Source organism: Cinclus cinclus, chromosome 1 (assembly GCF_963662255.1).
Source record: "Cinclus cinclus chromosome 1, bCinCin1.1, whole genome shotgun sequence".
In the NCBI taxonomy this organism is placed as follows: Eukaryota; Metazoa; Chordata; class Aves; order Passeriformes; family Cinclidae; genus Cinclus; species Cinclus cinclus.
Window position 1 is genome coordinate 47,879,552 of NC_085046.1, and position 22,186 is coordinate 47,901,737.

Here is a 22,186-nt window from a genome sequence, read left to right on the forward strand (position 1 = left end):
TCCTGTACTGTTGTTAATAATGACATAAAACTGCTCTTATTCCGTTAGTTACAGAATTAAAAAGCAAGCTTGTCTTCTTCAGGCTTAGCCGATTTAGTGAAGAAAGGAAACATAATTGATGCTCGGCTGATTGAAACAATCAGCAATACAACCAAGCACTTAAAATCAATGGTTCATAAAAAGTTATGATAATAACAGCATAACTGGGAAGGACATAATCTTTGGGAAGAGTCATTATTAGTGCATTATTGTGTTTATGTTGTACCAAGATTATAAGCAATAAAAATGTCACTCACAGTTCCCATAAACAAGATAAAGCTTTGATGACAGTGAGTATACAAGAACCTGGGAATGCTGGTTAATTTCAGAACTTCCTCGGTTCCTGTGGAGATGATTTCTATTTCAGAGAACTGTTTATTACAGCTGGTTTTTTTTCCTACCGTTCACAGTAAGCTTTATTTTGGGTGGAATGCAAATACGTGACTGTTGAAAAATCACTAGCATGTATGTAGTCATCTTTGGATAATAGGAGATCATCCTTAAAAAGCAGAATGAAGACAGAAATAATTTGTACAACCACCAAGCATTAGTCACACTTACATAATGCTTACATCTTTAGTCAGCTGGGCTTCTTTGTAATACTTGTTTGGAGAAGAAGCATCTATCTTATTTGGCAGGGGGAGAAAATGAAGCCAAAAGTTAAGAGACATGCTGGGGGTACACAGTGCTTGGCTGGTGAGAGTATTACAACTAAGAAATGTCCATCATCCTCCATCAAGCAGAGCCAAGAGCAGAGTGGATTCTGTAGTGGTGTCCCCTTGTGCGCTTTCCGCACTGAAGCCCTGGCCTGTTGGGTATTTTTTGAGGCAGAACAAGTGAATGCTCTGCTGCAGCACTTCTGCAGTTTTCCCTTTTGTTTGTTGTTCTAGTCAAGGAAGTGTATTTCTTCTTCACTCTATTATGCCTTGATGGAAAGGACAAATAAAAATATGCTGCATGAAATACTGAAAATGGCTTCACTTGCACTTGAAACACAAATTGTAGTAGGCATGAGCCTAACGCCAAGAGAAATGCTGATATGTGCAGATTTTCCTTTGAAGATTTGGCCACTGCACTGTGACTATGGAATCATGGTAATGTACAAAAATGGACCTGATTCTCTGGGACATAAGCCATTGGTCTACAGAAATTTCCTTGTAATGATTTGTTAACCATTCTGGCTGTTTCCATTTGTCCTGGTCCTGTTAGTTCATATATATTGAATGTTTGCTCCCAACTGAAGAGCAAGGCTGTTAAATGGAGTTGGAAACACTCTGTGATCTCATTCTCAAAGTTTATTTCTTGAGGCTGAAAAGAAATGCATTGTAAGCAGGTTTTAATCCTAGCAAGTACAACAGTTCAGAATACTTTTGGGGGACATTTTTATTCTTAGCTGATTGTTGGTAGACAATGTATGTTACAGCCTGGTTTGTCCATAACCATATGTTATCTTTTCAGTTTGTCCTTTTCACAATTGCGCATAACAAATGTTATGGCACAAAAGTGCCATTTTCTTTGAAAATGTTCTAAGATGAAATGTCAATGTCCCCAGAGAATACTCAGAACTGTGTGTGATTTAAAATAATTTTTAGAAATAAAAAGTCAACCCAAAGTATTGACTCCAGTTATCAAACAAAACTAAGATGGCCTTTCTTTAAGGCATTACTATTAGATGACCTACAAAATGACTGTAAAAATTATGGCAGAAGTAATGCTTTTAAAAATAATTTATTTAATTTGTTATAGTAGGTCCAGTTTAAATGAAGAGGAGATAATTGTAAAAATGCAAGGTTATACACAGAGTACTATCTGGTAGTAATTTTAAAACACAAGTAATTAGTTTATTTTACCTCATGTGTTGTAATTGTGGAACTTGTCGCCACAGGGTTTACAGAGGCCAAAACTGCAATTGGGTTCAGAAAGGAATTGAGTGAGTTTATGGGAGATATATTAATAAGAGAATACTAAACAATCTGGATGCAATCCTGCTATTCTTTGAGGATTTCTGAAAGGTGTGAGGATTTAGGAGAAAAATCTGTTCGTGCTCAATATTATTTTTTTAATGACATTACCCTGTCACAAATTGAATTTAGATTTTCTCTCAAGCTTGACAATGTTTGTGGTTGCAACTATGTGGAGATACTCTGTCGTGGTAGTTAAAAGTTCTTTATAAGCCTTTAAGTCACCTACCCTTACACTCTGAGGTCACATGCACTGGCATGTAGAAAATTCTTCCTGCAAGAGGTCTGATGAGGCAAAATGATTAATATTCCTGCTTTTTATTTGCCTTAGGACACCAAGGCTTGTTGGATCATTCACCACACAATACAGACTCAAAAGTAAAAGAGAGGAAACTACATGTGACTTGTCCTCCTGTTGCTCATGAAAACTATGGAAAACCATGTTTGGGTGAAAGCAGCCACAGGTTTTTCAGTCCCCGCAATGGTTTTCACACAATACATTCAGAGCACAGTCCTGTGAAACCAAGGATAATCACAGTGGTGAAACCTGGGGGATGCACACTCAGGCGGATAACCTTACTTTTCAACAGGAGATCAGTCCAGACCTTTGAGCAGCTGATGGCTGACATTTCAGAAGCTCTGGGATTTCCTCATTGGAAGAATGACCGTGTGAGAAAGCTGTACAGTCTGAGAGGCAGAGAAATCCAAAGTGTTTCTGAGTTCTTCAGGGAAGGTGATGCGTTCATAGCTATGGGGAAGGAGCCCCTCACTGTCAAGGACCTGGAGGTGGTATTACAAGAACTTTATCCTGAAAATCCTTATGCTGCCAGTGCTGTCATTCAGCAGAATGAGGAGCAGTCCCAAAAACTGAAAAGAAGGCTGTATGACAAGGCCTCGAAAGTAGACAGTGGCTTTGATGAGACAGAAATGACCAAGAACTGCAGTGATGGCTTGTCTTCCCAACTGGTGGCTGGACATGAAGGAAAAAGTCAAGCCAAGACAGAGCAAGAGGAAAAAATGAGAACCCAAAAAAAGTGGACTAGAGAGAGCTGGGGTGGTGAACGTGGAGTGAAACCTTCTAGAAAAACGCGAGAAAATGAAAGGTACCTTAACTATGAGAGGAGTTCTGAGGATGGCTTAGAGGAGAATTTGGAGGAGGTGCAGAGGTGTGAGAAATGCAAACAGGAAAGGCAGGCCAGAGAAAAGTTACGGAGGGAAAGGCAGGCTGAGGTGTCATTTGAGAATAGAGACTTGAACACAGGTGCGTGTCAGAGGTACCATGTAGAAAGACAAACAAAAGTCAGGAACTGCCGAAAATCCCCTGAAACTTATCTGGAGGGTGAGGAAGTTGGCTGGAAAGATAAGGGCAGTAGGATGATGTGGAAACCGCTACATAGAATTGTTAATGAAGGGCTGGAGAAGCAAACAAGGAGCATTAAGAAAGAAAGGGATGTGGAGAAGCATGAAAATCATGGGAAGGAAGTAGTAAAATTCAGGAAGAATGCTGTAGAAGGGCTCCAGCTATCTCATGAAGTGAAGGGAGATAATGGAAATAGCTGTATAATGAACCAAAGTGGTTGGCTAAAGAAAGACACTCTGAGGGATGCTGCGAAAATGTCTAAAACATATAGGGAGGGCAGAGAGGGACAAAGGGCTAAAGAGGAAGCTGCCAAAAGAGAAGGGAATGCCATATGTAGAGAGAGTGACATGACTCGACGAGGAAAAACAGGGGAGTGGAGCGTGAATAAAGAAGACAATAAAGCTCAGGGATTGGAAAGCACAAGCCAGAGGCATGCCATTAAAAGCAGAACTGATGTAGAAAAACATTATGAGATTGGCAGAACTATTGGGGATGGGAACTTTGCAGTGGTGAAGGAATGTCGCCACTGTGATTCCAGTCAGATCTATGCAATGAAAATTGTCGATAAATCCAAGCTGAAAGGCAAGGAGGACATGATGGAAAGTGAAATCCTGATTATTCGGAGTCTCTCTCATCCTAATATAGTAAGCTTAATTGAGGTGTATGAGACAGAAGCGGAGATCTACTTAATCTTAGAGTATGTCCCAGGAGGGGATTTATTTGATGCAATCATAGAAAGTGTGAAGTTCACGGAGCATGATGCTGCTGTCATGATCACTGATCTGTGTGAAGCACTGGTTTATATTCACAGCAAGAACATTGTTCACAGGGACCTCAAACCAGAGAATCTTTTGGTAAGTATCATGAAACATTTGCATTTGTGCAGGAATTGATTTTCCTTTAAATTATGGTTCTTTCAATTGTTTTAAGCAAATCCCATGCAAAAATAATGTGCTGTGACAGGACTGTTTGAAAAAATGGGTACAATTTTGAAGTGAAATTACAGTTGCAGTTTGCTTTACATAGATCTGCTGTACATTGAAGATAGCAGTGGTTGCAGAAAGGAATTCAGGTAAAAATTATCAGACTTTCAAGGGGTACTGAGCATTAGCATTTTTCAGAAATCAGACCTGTTCCTTAGCATCTGACTTATAGGCGTGCTAGTCCTCTACTAGAGTGATTTCTATCTTGTGATAATTTCTTTGCTTAGAAGCAGAAGTATTATGCAGTTGATTGAAATAATCTGATAGTAAAATGTTTTGGTGAATACAGCATTAAAGTCAGCTCAAATAGTAACATCATGCCAAAGAGAAAAATTATTGTTTTCATCACATTTCTGAGGCTGCATTCTTTGCATCCAGCACTGAAGTCAGTAGAGTTACTGACATGTCTGAATATGCATAGAAATGTTTGTAGTATTGACACTCCACAAGATACCTATTGCAGAACTGTAACAGTAAACACTTCTCCCTTGCTAAGTGTGTGTTACACTCTTGTACTAGGGATCCAGATTTCCTAATAAACAGATAAATAGCAAATATTTGCCAGTCTCTAACAAATTGGATTTTATCAGCTTTTGTGGAAATTCAGGGTTAACCAAACAAAAAAAGTAATAGATTATTTAGTCCTGTGGGCCATTCAGTGCTTTTAAGAGAATTAATTTTGCACAGAGATGAATTTCTGGAGAAAAGCAGCAGTGTCGCCTCAAGGATAGTGCAGAGGTTGCACAAGGCTGGGCTGGAACAGTTTGCTCCCGAGCCTTTAAGCAGTAACATCTTTATTAGGTCCTGCTATGGATCCTGCTTAGTTTCATGAAAATCTTTGTTCTGTGATCTCTGTGTAAGTAAAAGAATGAATGCAATTCTGAATGCAGTGAATGCAGTTGGCTGGTTTGCAGGAAGAAGTGGGCTTGTAGGCCCTGCCTTTGTGCTCTGTTTGCACCAAGTTTGAACAAAACTTCACGTAGAACTGCATGGCTTTTTCCAGAAGCTGATTTTTCATTATAAACCAGATCCTGCTCCTTCCTATTTGCTGAAAATAAGCTAGTGCATGTGAAACACCTGAGATCTGATGCTTCATTTCCCTCTATAATGAGTAATCCTCACAGTGATGTAGGTAAGCAAAGAAGGGCAAGATAAAGGTCTGTTCTGGTTGTTTTCACTTTTAGTTCACAGAACCGCAAAACAGAGAATGCTGGGCAGTAGCTCTGAAATAATCATGTTGCCCATTCTGAAAGTCAGAATACATTTTTCACTCTGGGGCAGAGCAGCTCCCAGACTGTAGGTATTTTGTCATACAAGAACACTGTTACCTAAACACTGCAGGAAATAAAATTTTACCTTTTCTAGTTTCAACTTGCTGTTAATTTTCTGTGCACACCAGTATTAGATACCATACAAAAGAATCCTTTTGAGAAGCAAGTCTGTTTAACCATGCAAATGAGTTTAAGGTCCTGATAGTATTGAATAGGTCACCTACTATCTAGTAAGTATTCCTATAAATACTGGCCAACTGAGCAAGATTCTGGGGTTTCTGTCTTTTTAGTATGCTGCCTCTGTCTGTTTAGAGTGTCGGGGGCAGCAAGGTAGGAAGGAAGGAGAGCTGCCACTAGTCTTAGCATCAGTCAGTGCTAAACAGTAACTAACAGTATTGAAGCAAATTTCATGGGATCATTGGCTGTTGATAGAGCAGGAGCATCAGGAGATGAAGCAAAGTGCTTCAAGTTCCAGTATCCTGCAGAGATGTCCCTGTTTGTGGAATACCTCTTGTTACAGTGAGGATGTTTAAATCAGAGTTACTCTACCTGGACTTTGTACACAGAGGTCAAAATTCAGGTATGTACTTTTAGGCTATTGACTTGTTCGGCCTACTTTGTGTCTTCTTTTGGTCAGGTGAACCTTGTAATCTTTATCTACTGTTTTTCCCCTTCAAGAAAATGGGAAATGGAAGAGAAAGGATCCTTTGTCTATTTTACTAAGGAAATATGTGTTTCTACTCTGAACCTGCTTTGTGTGAGAATCTAACCCTGTTCTTAATGACTTTTAAACACATTGGCTAATTGTCATAAGAGATGACAAAGAAGTGGCAGTTTGGGAAAAAAAAATATTTCTCTAAGTTTCATGAAAATAGGCAACTGGGGAAAGAAAGAAAGAAAGCAGTTTCTGTCCCCACGGAAGAAAAGGTAGAAATATACTTTGATATCTAGTAAATTGTAAAATTATTGACAAAGGAGAAAGTTGGAAATCTGGTTTAACTATTAGTCCTCTGCACTTCAGTTTCTCTAATGGAATAGTCCTCTAGTTATAAACTTCTCTACTGGGACACCATCATCCTTTCTGCTTTTCCCCCTCCCTCTTTCACTGCTGTGTCTGCCCACATTGATCAGGCTCCTTGTAGCATAGCTGTGAGGCAGAAGTTCTGTAGACTTGCACTACAAAAACAAAGTCTGTTTGACAGCTGGTGTGAAGACAGATGCTACAACTCCCTCCCATCTGCTAACAGAATCACCTAATTTAGGACTAGGTGTTCAGCAAGGAAACCTTTGCTGCTGACGATGGGCAATGTGGTGTGTTTGGTCTCACAAATGAAGCCAGTCACTTCTTTCATGCTACCTCGTGGAACAAGATTTGCTGGTAAGGGACTGTTTAATTCTACAGCTGCTGGCATTTCTTCACTTGTGAGTGAGAAATTAATGCTCAAAATGTGGTGGTGTTTTTCCAGGTTGTAACTGTAAAAAACATAAAGTCACCTCTTGCTGGGGGAAAGGAGAGGGCTCCTTCCAATTTGTGGCTGTGTACTCATCTCCTTGTGCATTTCCCTCACATGTTAACGTGGTAATTTTTCAACACTCATCTTCATAAATATTATAGCTTTTTATGCATTTGAGATTACCCCCCAGCCCGTTTTTCCATCTCTCAAGTTTTCATGTACGTGTGAGAACAAGTGTAGCCTTTCTGCCCTTTGTGACACTATTTACAAATATACAAAGGACTATCAATTTTCTGACGCTATTTACATATATACAAAGCACTGCCAATTTTCTGAGTGCATGTGAGTTGAACTCCTGTTTAACCACTTACCTGTCATAACTTCCGGAATTTTCATAGAGATTCTTCTGGCAAGCTTTAAGGGATGTCTGAAACAAAAAAGTATAAGCAGTAATTTTTCTTAAGTTCTATTTCCCATATACACAATGTCACATGGGCTAACTGGCCTTCATGATGCCCATAAGAAGAATCTGTGCTACCATATACAGGCGGTTACACAGAAATACTAATGTTGTAAATCATCATCTTAAACACACTGATGGATTACACAAGGTAGATACAAACTCAAATAAGAGCATAAAGTACTGGGAGTCATCCACAGACAGGAGAGAAGGAGAAAGATTTTTTTTTTTTTTCCTTTTGAAGATGAATTTGGCCTTATATTAAAATCTTCTGGTTGTATGGCTGGGATAGCTAGAAATCCTCAGACAATATTCTAATATTCTGACATGTCATCTGTATTTGAGGAAGTAGTGTGGAATTGACTGCCTTTAGTCCAAGACCACCAGATGCTGGAATTTGAAGGGCAAGTATTTGTATGGCCTAAATTGACTGTCTATAGAAAGTGTATTGAAGTGTAATGCTCTTTCTTACCTCAATTAAGTCTATAGGCAGGCAGCATTATTTTTGCTTTGTTCTCACCATTGCATGGAATACATACTGTAGATGTCAGAAGTTAGATTTCTCTTGAGCAGGTTGTACATTTCTGCAATACTGCTATGAGGAAGTAGTCTGGCCTCAGGAATGATTAAAAAGAACATGAGAAGCTTTTGTTTCTACAGGGAAGTGTATTTGCATGCTCAAGGTGAAGCCAGGTGATGGAAAGGTAGATGGGACAGTAGGAAGCTGGGGATGAAGGGAATTCTCTGAGCTGACTGAGTTGTTCTGAGCACAGTGTTAGTGAAGCTGCTGAGAAGTTCTGGGCTGAGGTTTCCAGGCTTGCTGACAGGTTACATGCTGTCTCTGAATTGATTGTCACCAAGCTGTGAAAATATACCCACCGTGCCTGCTGCTCCTACCTGCTCCGTTGCTAAGTAAAGTGGAAGCTCAGTGGTTTTGTCCTGAAAGAACAGATGGTGCTGTGTTGCCACCTTGTGCTGTAATGGGAAATTAGGAGTCTGGCATCCTGAGAAAAGAAGTGCAACAGTCCATTTTACAAAGCAAGAAATCTCCTGAAAATTTTGGGACTGGGATTAAGACCACTGTGTTCTCCACCCTTTCCACCACCCCACTGTTTTCTGAAAATGTATATAAATCTTTCAGTATTTTTTGTCTTAGTACAGTAGCATGCAGGGTAATTAAAATTCCATGTGACATACTTTTAATATATAATTAAAAACATATATATAGAATAGGAAAATACTTTCATGCTTATGTTTTTGTGTTGCTTATAAAATTGAGCACTTAAATTGTGAATTTTTGTAACATCTTGCCACTATTATCCCTATTGTTAGAATATAAATTCTATAGATAGATGTTGTTCTCTAAAGCAAGTGATGCTTTTATAATTTTTTTTGTCATTTTTTTCAGTTTGTGTCCACAGCGCATGATGGCAGAAGATTGTCACATAGTTTGCCTCATATAATAGAGAAAATGGCTGGGCATTTTAGCTTCTTGCAGAAGTTTTGACTGCATGGTTGTAGTAAACTTTATTTCCAGTTTCATACTGAAAAATATTTTTTTGTGGAAGAGCAAAAAAAAAACTCCCCCAAGTATTTTACTTAATGAAAATTAGAAGAGTGCATAAGGGCACTGCTGGTTCACGAACAACTTGTTGTTCCCCAGGAGCCATGGCTCCTTATCTGCATTCTATCTGGTCAGTCTCTAGCCTGTACTGATGCATGGGTTATTCCTGCCCAGGTTTTGGACCCTACACTTGTCTGTTAAATTTCAAAAGGTTCTGGCTTGCCTGTCTCTCAGGTTGGTTGAGATAGTTCTAAATGGCAGCATAGCATTCTGGGGCATCAGTCACTCCTCCCAGTTTTGTGCATTTTTTTATAAAGAAGGTGAAAAGGGATTATTAGGATTTACTGTATTATTTTGTAATGCAATACTTTTTGTTTAAAAAAAAAAGACCTCACTAAAAACTCCAAACCCATTTTGCTTAATGATGATTAATGGGTATTGGTCAACTGTAATGTACAAAAGCAAATTTTGTCACATCTGTGCTTTTAGTTTTCTGGTAATAGAGGCCATCCTGAATTTTTGGCTTTCTTAAGTGATATCTGATGGCAAAGTATGAGTTGTTAAAGCACAGAGTATACCTGTATCATTATATTCCAGTTAGTCCATTCAAAACTAAGTCCAGGTTTACTTGACTTATTTGTAGGCATTTTAGCTGCTGATCTGTTCTCCGTAGTTCCAGGGACAAACAATTTTTCATTTAAAGGAAATTAATGACTTTTTTTACCTCTAAAAGAATATTTGGGTGTCAGTCACTAAGCATGCTGATTTATTTAATTATACTGCTGCATTGTTTATGACTTAGCCTTTGAATATGGAATCCTAGAATGGTTTGGGTTGAAAGGGACCTTTAAATGTCATCTGGTCCAAACCCTTGTAATGAGCAGGGGCATCTCAACTAGACCAGGTTGCTCAGAGCCCTATCCAACCTGACTTTGAATGTTCCCAGGGACAGAATATCCTCTACCTCTGTGAGCAACTGGTGTTTTGCTACCCTCATCATAAAACATTTATTTTTATTAGCTAGTCCCAATCTACTCTCCTTCAGTTTAAAGTTACTGCCCCTGGTTCTGTTGCTGCAGGCCCTGCTAAAAATCCTGTCCCCATCTTATTTTTAAGCCCCCTTTAATTATTGAAAGGCCACAGTAAGATCTATCTGGAATCTTCTATTCTTCAGGCTGAGCAACCACAATTCTCCCAGCCTTTCCTCATGGGAGAGGTCCTCCATCCCTCTTTCCTGGCCCTCCTTTGGACTTGCTCCAACAGGTCCATGTCCTTCCTGTGCTGGGATCCCAGTTCTGGATGCTACACTGCAGGTGGGCTCTCAGCAGAGCAGACGGGCAGAATCACCTCCCTTGCCTGGCTGGCCACACTGCTTTGGATGCAGCCCAGGATATAGTTGGCTTTCTGCAATGCAGAATGCTGCAAATGCACATTGGTAGCTCGTTCCAGTTTTTCATCCACCAGCTACCCCAAATTGCTCTTCACAGGGCTGCTGTCAGTCCATAACCCAGTCTGTATTGATACCAGGGATTGCCCCAGCTCAGGTGTAGGACCCTGCACTTTTCCTTGTTGAACCTCATGAGCCTCAACCTTCTTGAGCTTGTTCAGCTGCCTCTGGATGACATCACATCCTTCAGACATGTCTAACTCATCACTCAGCCTGGTGCTGCCTGCCAGCTTGCTGAGGGTCTGCTCAATCCCACTGTCATTAACATATTTCATGTCTTAAAATAACCCTTCATTAACTGCATTATAAAGTAAAGCTAAAGACCCCTGCATACAAAATCAGAATTGGAGAAAGTGTTTTGACTACTTTCCCAGTGGAGGTAGGAGATGAGAACTGCTGAAAAGGCCCAGTTAGGAGGTGATTCTACATGGACCTATTTCTACAACTCTTGCTGTGTGGTGACCATTACTAATCTAGTTTCAGGGCAGCAGGTAGATTAGCAGAGTAATTTGGAAAGAACGTAAAGCTTTTGTTGATTTGTACTTTGTTGTTAGACCAGTATGATGGAGATACACTTTCCACATGTCTTGGTTTTAGCTGGTACAGTGCTGTACTTTGGATTTAGTATGAAAATAACATTGATAACACAGTTTTGTTTTGGTTGTTGCTGAGCACTGCTTATCCTAAGTCAAGGAATTCTCAGTGTCCCATGCTCTGCCAGGTAGTGGGCGTGCCAAAAGCTGGGAGAGAGCATGGCCAGGGCAGCTGACCCAAAAGGATATTCCATGCCATGGAACATTATGCTCAGTAAATAAACTGAGGAGAGCTGGTCAGGAGTTGCTGTTCTGTGGTGGGGAATGATCTGGGCTGGGCTGGGGGCAGTGGGCAGTGAACAGTATTTTGCAGAACTTGTTTTTCTTGGGTTTTAGTCCTTTCTCTCTCTTGCTCTCGCTCCCTCTCCCCATCCCCCTTCACATTATAGTTGTTACCATTCCTACTGTTGTTATTATTATTACACTTTTATTTCAATTATTAAATTGTTCTTAACATACTGTTTTTTCAGATTCTCCTTCCCATCCCACTGTGGGCAGATGGGGGATATGTGGCTGAGCAGTTGTGTGGTACTTAGTTCCTATCTGGGGTTAAAACACAAAGATAAATTCAGTAGTTTACCTGGGCTCATTGCATTCAAGCATAAGGACATGCACAGCATTCCTCTTTGCTTTTCCAGGGAAAAAAAACCCATTTCTTTTCTCAAGAGGAAATAATAATATTTAATTGACTCTTGATTATTTTTGTGTTCCTTCTACTAATTTCTTGGAAATTGCACCAGAGTTTGTAGAGCAAAGTTTTCTTTTTTCCATAATTTCTTATCCTCTTAAATAAATGCACCCTCTTAGTGTATGGGGAAAAGAACCATGTTCTAAAGACTGTTTCCATTATTAGTACTATTATTAGAACTCCCTCCTGTTTTATTTTCTGCTTCCTTTATATTTAGCTGCTTGAAAATACATCTGGACTAAACACATATATGCATATATATTTATATATATATATTTTTTTTTGGATATAGGTTCAGCACAATGCAGATAAATCTACTACACTGAAATTGGCAGATTTTGGTCTTGCTAAGCAGGTTACAAAACCCATATTTACTGTCTGTGGAACACCAACATATGTTGCTCCTGAAATACTTGCTGAGAAGGGTGAGTATATATGTTTTTAATTTTTCATAAATCTTTTAATTATGCTGAACTTTCTAATAATGGAAATAGTCCAGAATGTTTAAACCTACTCAAATATCTTTTCAAGATAAGAGGTTGGCTAGCAGTGTAATTTGGGAAAGGAAACCTCTTAGTTTTTAACACAAGCATGACATCAGTTCTATTTACATTATTAGCATCTGTGCTAATATATCACTGACTTCCAAACAGATAAGCCATAAAATATCATAGATAATAACAGCTGAAGATGGGAAATGACCAAAAGTTCATGTTGCAACCTAAGAGTAGCCAGTCCCATTTCATTACTCTAATCCAAACAACTTTCCACAGCCCCTGATGATGCAAAGTTGTTATGAACATGTACGTTAAATTTATGTAACAATTCAAAACATGTTTCACATCACAAGGAATTTTGAAGATTTCATCTGAAAAAATATTCAGACCTGGAAAGAAGTCAGTTTTGTTGGTGACTCAAGTGAATCTGTTTCTGGTTTTTGTTCTGTGGAGCTGGGTTGCACATCTCCAGTTATATCCAATTTCAATAAAAACTTGGCACTCTTAGTTCTTTTGTGAAGACAATCTGAGGATGGCTATTTTAGAAATATATTCTTTCTTTTCTCAATTAGTCTCCAGTTGACACTAGCCTTGTGAGACAGTGTTTGTAAAACAAGTTGTGGAAAAGAGACTCTCTGAGAGCTGTAGTTAATAACGGGCAGCTTTTAAGCATGGTGTACCAGCCACTCATTCTTTTGCTCACCTCATCTTCTTGAGGAACTGAGCAGAGATTCTGCATTTCTTTTTCATTCTATTTCCAAGAAACAATGCAAAATTCCCTTGCATTTGTGAGTTTTCTTTCTAAAATAAGACTTACAGTTTGTCCCTTCTTCCTTAGGCTATGGCCTCGAAGTAGATATGTGGGCAGTTGGTGTGATCCTTTACATCCTGCTCTGTGGTTTCCCCCCCTTCCGCAGTCAGGACCGTGATCAAGAGGAGCTGTTTCAAATCATACAGCTGGGTCACTATGAGTTCCTATCCCCTTACTGGGACAATATTTCTGCAGGTAAGATTCTGCACTTATAGCAGATCTGAGAAGTGGCAGTCTTCTTCCCTGAAGTAGGAAAAAATCTTTTTTCAGGGCAGTGAGTTTGATCAACTTGGGGTGTTTTATAGGTCTCTCTTGTGTGAATCTTTAATGCTTTAAATGTGAATTTAGTCCTCCGGTACTATGGATGGCTATGTTTCTGTGTATTAGTTCTGAATGCTTTAATGGAGTCATCAGTTATTTATTTCCTTTTGAAGCAAAAGCAAGGATTTTCCTCATCTTGTTTATGTGTCTCTGTAGAAAAAGGTTTCAAAATAATCTCAAGATTAGATTTAAAGATGTTTTAAAAAATCGCAAAAGATGAGAACGAAATCCTTGCCCTTCAGAACACCATGTTGATTTCCTGTTGACAATGGGGTCTGCATGTAGTAGTTTTTTTTCTTTCTCACAGACTAGGTCAGTGTCTTTTGTGCACTCTTCAAAATCAGAAACTCTAAAACTCCTTTACTCCCTGTACAGTCTTTTAAAGAACATGTTCCACAGCATTTTACAACATTCATGCCCCTTAAGGGATAAGACACCCAGCACTCATTCCTATGAATGTGAACACTTAGCGTGATGCCTTCAGCATACTTGAGATTAAATTCCCTTCACTTTTTCTTTTGTTTCTGAGCAGGAGAATGGCATCAAGCATGGAGATTGAATATTTTCTGTCAGTAACTGTCAGTAACTGCAGTTTTTAGAATAGCTCATGGGGATAGTTACAAAAACCATTATAAAACTGATGTAAAAAATAAGAAGGACATTTTATGTGGGTGTAACTGTCATGATAACAGAATGGGTAAGGCTGGAAGTGAACATGGTGGGTGATGTGTTTCACCCTTCTTGAGCAGGGTCATTGTAGATCACATTGCACAGGATTGCACATCCTAGAGCACATTGCACACCACTGTGCTTCACCCATATCTCCTTTGATTTCTTCCATAATAGCAGCAAAAGACCTCATCACCAGGCTGTTGATAGTAGATCCCCAGAAGCGCTACACAGCACGTCAAGTACTTCAGCACCCTTGGATCAGAACAGCTGGGAAAACTAACGGCAGGAATTTGCAGAGGGAAGTGACAATAAACATTGAGCGCCATTTCCGGGCCCAGCGCCGAAGGGAAGTTGTTGATGAGGACACATGAAATCTTTCAAGCTCATTTTGTCTTCTTTTTATTGATCAACAAATCATTTTTGTTTTCTTTTCTTAATGAATTGGGAATTTAATATGTAGCTATTGGTGGCTATTGCCATGCCTTTTTTTTGATTCTGAGATTCTGAAGGACAGAGATCAAATTCACATCCACTTCCTCTGATGTTGGCAGTCTCTCTGTTGAGAGCAGTGGGGACTAGATAACTTCTGGAGGATGTTTATTATTTTTCTTTAAATACTTTTCTTTAAGTACTTTTACGTCTTTTACAAATGTTTGCTTCTGTGTTTGACACCAGTGATGAGTCTTCTCTCATCCTTTTTTTATGATATCCTCCAGGAGTTTTGTGTTTGTAATGTTTTCAAAATAGCTATCTGCATACACATCTTGCCCTAATTCTTTAACCAGTCTTTTCACTAATTCCTTCTAGTCACAGAGTAGGAAGAATAAAAAGTAAATATATTCTTTAGCTGTAGGAAATATTAAATAAGAAGCCAAATACTGTATTTATTAAATTGTGAGAGAATACAAATCCTTATTGACTAAATCTGATGTTTTATGATATCTCCCTTGGCAACATCTTTCATTGGTTGTGCAGGGTAATAGATGGTACTATGTTCCTATTGCAAGAAGGTGGTGCTGTGTACTATGGGGTAAAAGTAGACTAAAATCCAGCTTGGGAAGAAACAACTTGTTATCTGTGGAAAGGTCTCTCCAGGGAATCATCATGCTCTATTGCATGTGTTTTTTAATATCTTTATTGGATGCAGTTTTAAAGAAATCCTGTGGGGGAAAAATACAGCCCAGAGAGGGGCCATGACCTAGACCAGCTTTTGAATCTCAGAATTTTTGATTAACTAATTAAATTCAAAAAGCACTTGAGTTTTCCATTTTATAATTCTTTGTTCTCAAGTTTCATAGGCAAGCAAATAATAATTGATGTTAGAATATCAGTGGTGTTGGCATTGAATACACAGCCTATAGAAATGGAGTATTGTACACTTGGAGAACTGCTGCTCTGCCTATGTATTTCATAATGAGAAATGTCAGAAGCATTTCAGAATTAGTGGAACATTTTCACAACTGTATGAACCAGAATATTATTTTTGGTGAGTGCTAATATTTTGTGTGAACTTGCTGAATAACAAAAAAGTGTAGGGTGATGTCATCATGTTTCTGTTTCATCTTGTGACTTTTGTGCAAAATTTATGTATAAAAGTAGAGATCACTTGACTCTTAAAAGAGAATTGCAGTTTAAATTGAATTGCCCTATTTCTAATACTTACTGGAATAAGACTTGCTGTGGAGTTCAAGAACTGGTGAAACAAACCAATCAAATCTTTACTGTATGCCCAAGTAGTAGCTTTATGATATCTCATAATTCTGCTTTGGAGTCTCTGAGTCAGGAAAACTTTTCCTTTTCCTGAAAACAAGAATGGATTTAAGTGCTTCCCTGAGTTAAGGTAACCTAATGTAACCTACTATTATAAAAACATTACATTGTATTTGAGTACTAGTAATAATGCATCCTCTGTTAATTTAAGTCTATTTTGGATAGGAAATTGTGGAAAAATGGCTTCTGATGGGCAATACTATATTTTGTAATTACCTTATTTTTAATATAGTTGTTTAGGAATAAAGTCTGAAGTGACAAAAAATATGTGATCAACACTGAATCTGAAAGTTTGGAGATTGTGTAACAAGTTGCCTTTTTCACCTTTAAGAACCTATCTGCAGCCATATTCATAGTGCAAAAGATGGAGAATTTGCTTGTAATGATTACAGAAATAGTTATTTTTTCAATAATTTTGTTTTTCTTTCAAGTTCTCTGTGTTCCAGACAGGATAAACGGACTGTGCCAGGGGGTCACTGCATGGCACCTTTAAGTACAGATGCTGCTGTGGCAGTGCTGAGGCATGGATTTGTCACTGTTGCTAATAGACGTGTGGCATTAGGCCCTCCTCCTTCAGGTTAGAGGCTGAAAAAGCTTCCAGGTGCTTCTCAGGGTTTTTACCTCTTTCTTTCCTACTGCGTTATTCCTTCTTTTCTCTTGTTGCTTCCAGTATTCTTGCTTCGTCTCTGTGTTGACCAAGGGAGTCCAGGTCCCCAAACATTATGGTTTATGTTACTTGTAGCAATGAAAACCCATAGGATTTTGGAGAGCTCAGCCTCAAGCTTTGCTTGTTGATGTTGAAAGTAATATTAGGCAGAACTAAGACAAAAAATGGTGAAAATCCCCTCTCATCCCCTAATGTCTTTTCTTTTCCCTTTGTGTGACATTCCAGACCTGATATTTATGCTCTGTAAGAGGGTTTCTAATATATGAACCATGTTCACACTCTGTGGTTGAGAATTATCACTGTTCTTCCTTTCCTGAGGTTTGTATCCTTGGGTTCTGGAGCCATCTTCCCCTTAATGTTTTCATTTCTTGAATGGTTCCTTTCTCTACAGTAACTCTGAGGAAGCTCAAAGCTGGGAGAGATTATAGACTCAGAACAAATTGCTCTTATTTAAGTCTTTATGGATTAGACTCTCATATGGCTTTATATTCCACTGAAAATAAAACAAGTTATGGTGTCCTCATCTCTTTAAATGCTAACAGTGAAGAGAGTCTGAATATATCACCAAGAAAAACAACCTTCCCCCCAAGAGCTAAGTGCAAATTATTGCAGACCTCAACAGGAAAGTTCCACTTTTAGAGGATTTGCTGGGTCTAAGGCAATAGAAGGTGAGAACCTGTTTGTTTACGGCAAGCTTTAGCAAATCAGCTGAGTAGGAATCCTTCCAAGCCTCTTAAAAGATATTGTTTGGTTCCTAACTCATAATGGAGATCCTGATCAAGTTCTAGTTATTTCAGGGTTAATTCTTTACTATCTGGTATTAACTATTAAAAAAATAATCTCCTTTTAGAAACCAGAGGCTCTCCATCATCTTTAATCATTGACTTGCCTCTTCTTTAGTTTGTTGCAACTTTTAAGTATGTTTGTGTATTTTCATACCCTAAATGTAATATTTCTCAGACTTGAAGCAAGCACAAAGATCCAAGCATATAGAATCAAGTCATCAATATTTCATTTTGTAGTGAAACACGTGTGTAATAGACAGAGTTGCTTTTTTAGCTTTTCAGCTGCCTGAAGATAAAGTGGTCCCTGGATATCCTGTCCATTTGCCACCAAGGTCAACTTCTTTACTTTCCCATATGCTATTGCATTTCATTGGTCGTAGACCTTGCCTACATATTTTCTATCACCTGTCATCTGCCTACTGTCATTGGCCTCTTATCCCCTTGGATCACTCCCATTATTGAAACATGGTTAAATCTTCACATATTAATAAGTTTTTCTTCAGGAAATTCTGGCCTTAGAAATGGGAATGAGCAAAATATTTTGGAAGTGTTTAGCCATGTGAAACTGTGCAAAAAATTGGTGCTTCATGCTGCATGGTGCATAACTGCCTGAAAATGAACAATGGGAATTTGGTTATTGCTCATATATTTAGTCTCCTAATACTTAAAAATGTGTGCCCAGGAGACTTGTGATTGAAGGCAGTACAGCAGAGACTGTTTCCTCTGAGACATAGACACTTTAACTTCTTTTGTTCAGGGACCTTCTTAATTGAAGGTTCTTTAACAGCTGTATGGAATAGCTGGACTCAAACAGCATCAAATCTGCCAGCTTGCTTTGGACTGGAATTACAGGTGGATTTCCTAAATCTCTGTTACTGCATTTTTGTCTGTAGAGTGATGGAGGGATAACAGAATGTTATTCCCTTGAGCTTTGGCTCTTGGATTTTGGTCCTCTTGTTTAAGTGAACTTTCAGGAGTTGACTGCTTGCTTTTTGGCAAGTACCCAGATTTGGGGAGATATATACAGCCTTCTTGAAAATACAGTAAATTTGCTGTGCTTATGAAGTGATCTTCCAAAAGAAACATAAGTATCACTTTTAAATATTTTTCCTATAATTTCTTCTGTCACCTGGATTTCTTTTAATTTAAGCAATGTTAGGAAAATGCTTTTTATGTTTCTGGGCATGTGTTTTTCTGTCTTTTCTAAGTCCACTAGTAATAGTTTGCTGTTGATATTCTTGTTCCTGAAAGGAATTATGGGCACTTTAACTGGGCTTACAGTGTATAATAGCACTGTTTGTTCTCCAACATGGTTTATTTATAACTAGGCTGAAGGTGTAATTTTCTAAATTAAAATACATTGTAGACTTCAGCAGAAAAGCTGTTATTCCTCCTGTGTATCTCCAATAAAGGTTAATTATACAGTAAATGTTATATTTCAGTTCTTTCCAATAAATTAGGAAATAAATGCGTGGCCAAGTATTTTGAGTTTGTTTTTTTGTTTGTTTGGTTGTTTTTTTCCAAAATGTTTGCAATTTCAGTAAGTATTCTGTGTACCTTCATATAGGAGCAGAACCCATTCTAATGCTCAAGTCTTTGCAGAACTGGAGCTGAGATTTATTCTACCATTTTTTTGCCCTGTATTGTTTTAGTCATATATGCTGTGATGTTAGAGTGATCATAACAAGCAAACTTAGCTTCACTTATGCTTAATGCACACAGGACTGATTTCTCCTATCATTAAATCTTTTTCTGTAAAATTTGATTTTGTTTAGAAAAAGGTTTGTTTTTTTCATGGAAACAGGCATTCTATTTGAAATTGAGTTGCTTGTAAAAAGTGGCTTTTTCAAAGGAGACTGTTTCTTAGTAGCATGTGCATATTTCAGTTCTGTTATTAAAAATGGTATTTTCCCAGGGGCCTGAAGTATCATCTGAAGCAGTGGGAATAAAATTGTGTCTAGGATATTGAAGGTATTTTTGAAGAAGCTACCTTCTCTTCATATGAGCATGTGTGATAAAAGTGGCTACCAGTAATAAAAGTTTATTGCATATTGGTCCTTAAAGACATCGCAGCCTCCTCATTACTCTAAGAATAACTGTAAACTCTTTGGAATGACTTTTATGATAATCACACAAATTTATTGCACCTAATTTTAACAATTTGTATAGGCAGCCAATTAAATCTGATTTAATACTTTGCTGTTAGGAGTGGGATTCAGATGTGTTTCCTGTGTCAGAAGTAGTTGAAGGCAGAGTCCAGCAGTGCAATGAATTTGTGTGATTATCATTAAAGTCAGACATTATATTCTTGCAGATTATTTTCTTTTTAAATTAGAACTGTTTTGACAAAGTAGCAATTGGAAAATCAGAAAAACTAAAGCAAATAAACTGTCATTGGAAATACATTTTGTTTTCCAAATTCAGAAACTGACATGAAGAGCTGGAAGTATTTTAAAACCCAGGGAAATACAAGAATTATTCCCGGAGTGTTTCAGCTATTAAAATAGTAAAAATGTTTGGTGCAGTGAGAACATGAAGTACCTTGGTAGGTCTGAGCAGATGCTGCAACAGGAGCTGTGTGAGATTGCTAGATTGGATAAGGAGTGTAGGTCTGAAAAAGGGGTGCTCCTTATAACCACTGAAAAAATGTATTGAATCATAAAAGATTAATCCTGTATTGTCATTGCTGTGTTTATAAGGCTTTCTAAATTTCAATAGCAATCACTGGGCCATAAGAAGGCATTTTCCATGAAGAATTGCATAGAACATTTTAGGTTATGTTTAACATAAAGGATTCCAGCAATGAAGATGATTTGCCTAGAGAATGGAAGTGTATGATTGTTAACCCCTATGGTAAGTTGTCAAGAAAACCTTATTGCTGGAGTTTCAAAAAGAGTATAATTTTGTGATCCTAAGCATTTGCAACTACCCAACTTGCAATGTTGAGGCTTTCAATGACATTTCACTGCAACAGCAAAAAAAATTTGTATTTAACAGCTCGGGGAAAACATTTGTGCCTAGTGTAAGGCTGGAACTAAATGAGTTGAATACATTTTATTAATTACAGCTTGCCTGGAAACATACTGGCCAGAATATTGTTCACATGGTGAGTGGGGAATGAAAATTATATTATTGACCAGTATTTCCAATGAAAGCATAGAATTGTTTTTGAAATTGAGAGCATGTTGGCTGTTTGGCTAAAAGCCAGCATGTGTCCTGGTAAGGTGGTATTTCTTCAAATAAAGAGGGAGAGACACCATATTAAGTAGCCCCTTGTGATTTGAAACAAACAAAAAATATTCTGACAGAAAAAAGTGGGAAATAAGAGGAGGAAAAGCTGAAGGAAAACATAGCATTTTTTTCAAAATGTTTTATTTTTTTAAGTAAATCAATACTCTAGACAAATCTAACAGAGCTTTATCAGTGAAATCAAAAATCTTTCCTGATGTGTAACATTCCTGTGGTGTTTCCCCAGTTACTTAGCTGATTCCAAGCAGATACTATGGCAACCACTAGATTATCTCACCTGGATCATAGTTTTCTAGTGACAGGACAGGAGAAGAATCCCTTAAAAGAAATAAAAGCAAAACTGCTCCATCATGTAAGTAACTTGGAGCAAGTATTCATCCACAGGAGAATTTTATTGAAGTTTATTTTTCCGTGCGTTCATAACTCACACGGTTAATATTCAAGGGACAGAAGTTAGAGCTGGATGTTAGAATATGACAGTAATAAACTCCTCCTAACAGCTGAAGCCTTACATATACTATTGGCTAATAACTGGTAAGGTTATAAAATCAGAATTTCCAAAACCACTGTTTAGGTACAGAGTTACCTGGGGAAAGGAAGCAGGATATATGAGGAAAATGAACAACGATGTACAGATAAATCCATTAATGACCATGAAAAACACTGCCAGTGTAGGTACTTCTCCACACAGCAGAAAGAAAACCTAAGCTTATTCAAAATGTGCTGGCAAAAATACCGTCATCATGTCATTGCTTTAATGCATTAATGATGGGGCTGCTATGAATTGTACTAGAAACTAAAGAGCCTTTATCAGGAAGATACTTTGGATGTACTTTTGGACGGATCCTATACAAAGCATTCTGGGAGGTGGACAGACAAATAATTCAGCAGCTTCATTCTGGCAAGGTAAATCTTTAGGATTGACTGTTTTTCAATGACGTTTCAATGTCAAATCGGCTGAAAGAGGAAAGGTAAGCATGGGATAGCTTTGTTTTTCAGTTGGAAACCTCCTTACTGGCAGTCTACAATAATTTGGATTCTGAGGATTTTATTTTTTGATGCCCATCCAAACTATATTTTGTGAGTTTGTTAGAGTTTTTCAGTTCACATGTGTGCACACGTTTGCAAATTGAGTAGGACAGTTCTGTGTGGGCTGAAAAAAATTACTTACTTTAATTGGTATATTAGTTAATATACTTAGTTATTTTACTGATTTTCAGGTGTAGTCTTTTTTGGTGAAACATACAACTTGCAAAACTGAATCTGTATTTAACCCCATACAACCAGAGAAATTTCGGTTCTCAGGGTGACCCTTTATGTATGCTTCTTTGAAAAGAGATCCTTTGTATTTCTGATGTGTGTGGACATTTTCTGTTAATGTGAAGATTTCCTAGGTGTGTGTTAGCTCTTAATAATATCAGTGCTGCCTTTGGGCAGCCTCAAACGCATTCATGAACTTGAGCTCTTGTTTATTAATTAGGAGTGAGTGCCTTGATGCCTTAATGAATGGCATTTCTTTAAAAGCACAAACAACCTGAATTCCTTCCTGAGCAGAATGCTGGAGAACAGGGTGCAGAACAACTGGGATTCAGAA

The 22,186-nt window shown here is 38.1% G+C and overlaps 1 protein-coding gene across 1 annotated transcript; it reads left to right on the top strand.

Annotated features, from left to right (window-relative positions):
• Positions 1-2,735: 2,735 nt before the first annotated feature.
• On the top strand, positions 2,736-18,752 carry DCLK3 (doublecortin like kinase 3). Its single transcript, XM_062509835.1, has 4 exons — positions 2,736-4,214; positions 12,113-12,245; positions 13,156-13,323; positions 14,296-18,752. Exons 1-4 carry the CDS (start codon positions 2,751-2,753, stop codon positions 14,490-14,492), a joined length of 1,962 nt encoding a protein of 653 aa, XP_062365819.1. The 5' UTR covers positions 2,736-2,750; the 3' UTR covers positions 14,493-18,752.
• Positions 18,753-22,186: the final 3,434 nt, after the last annotated feature.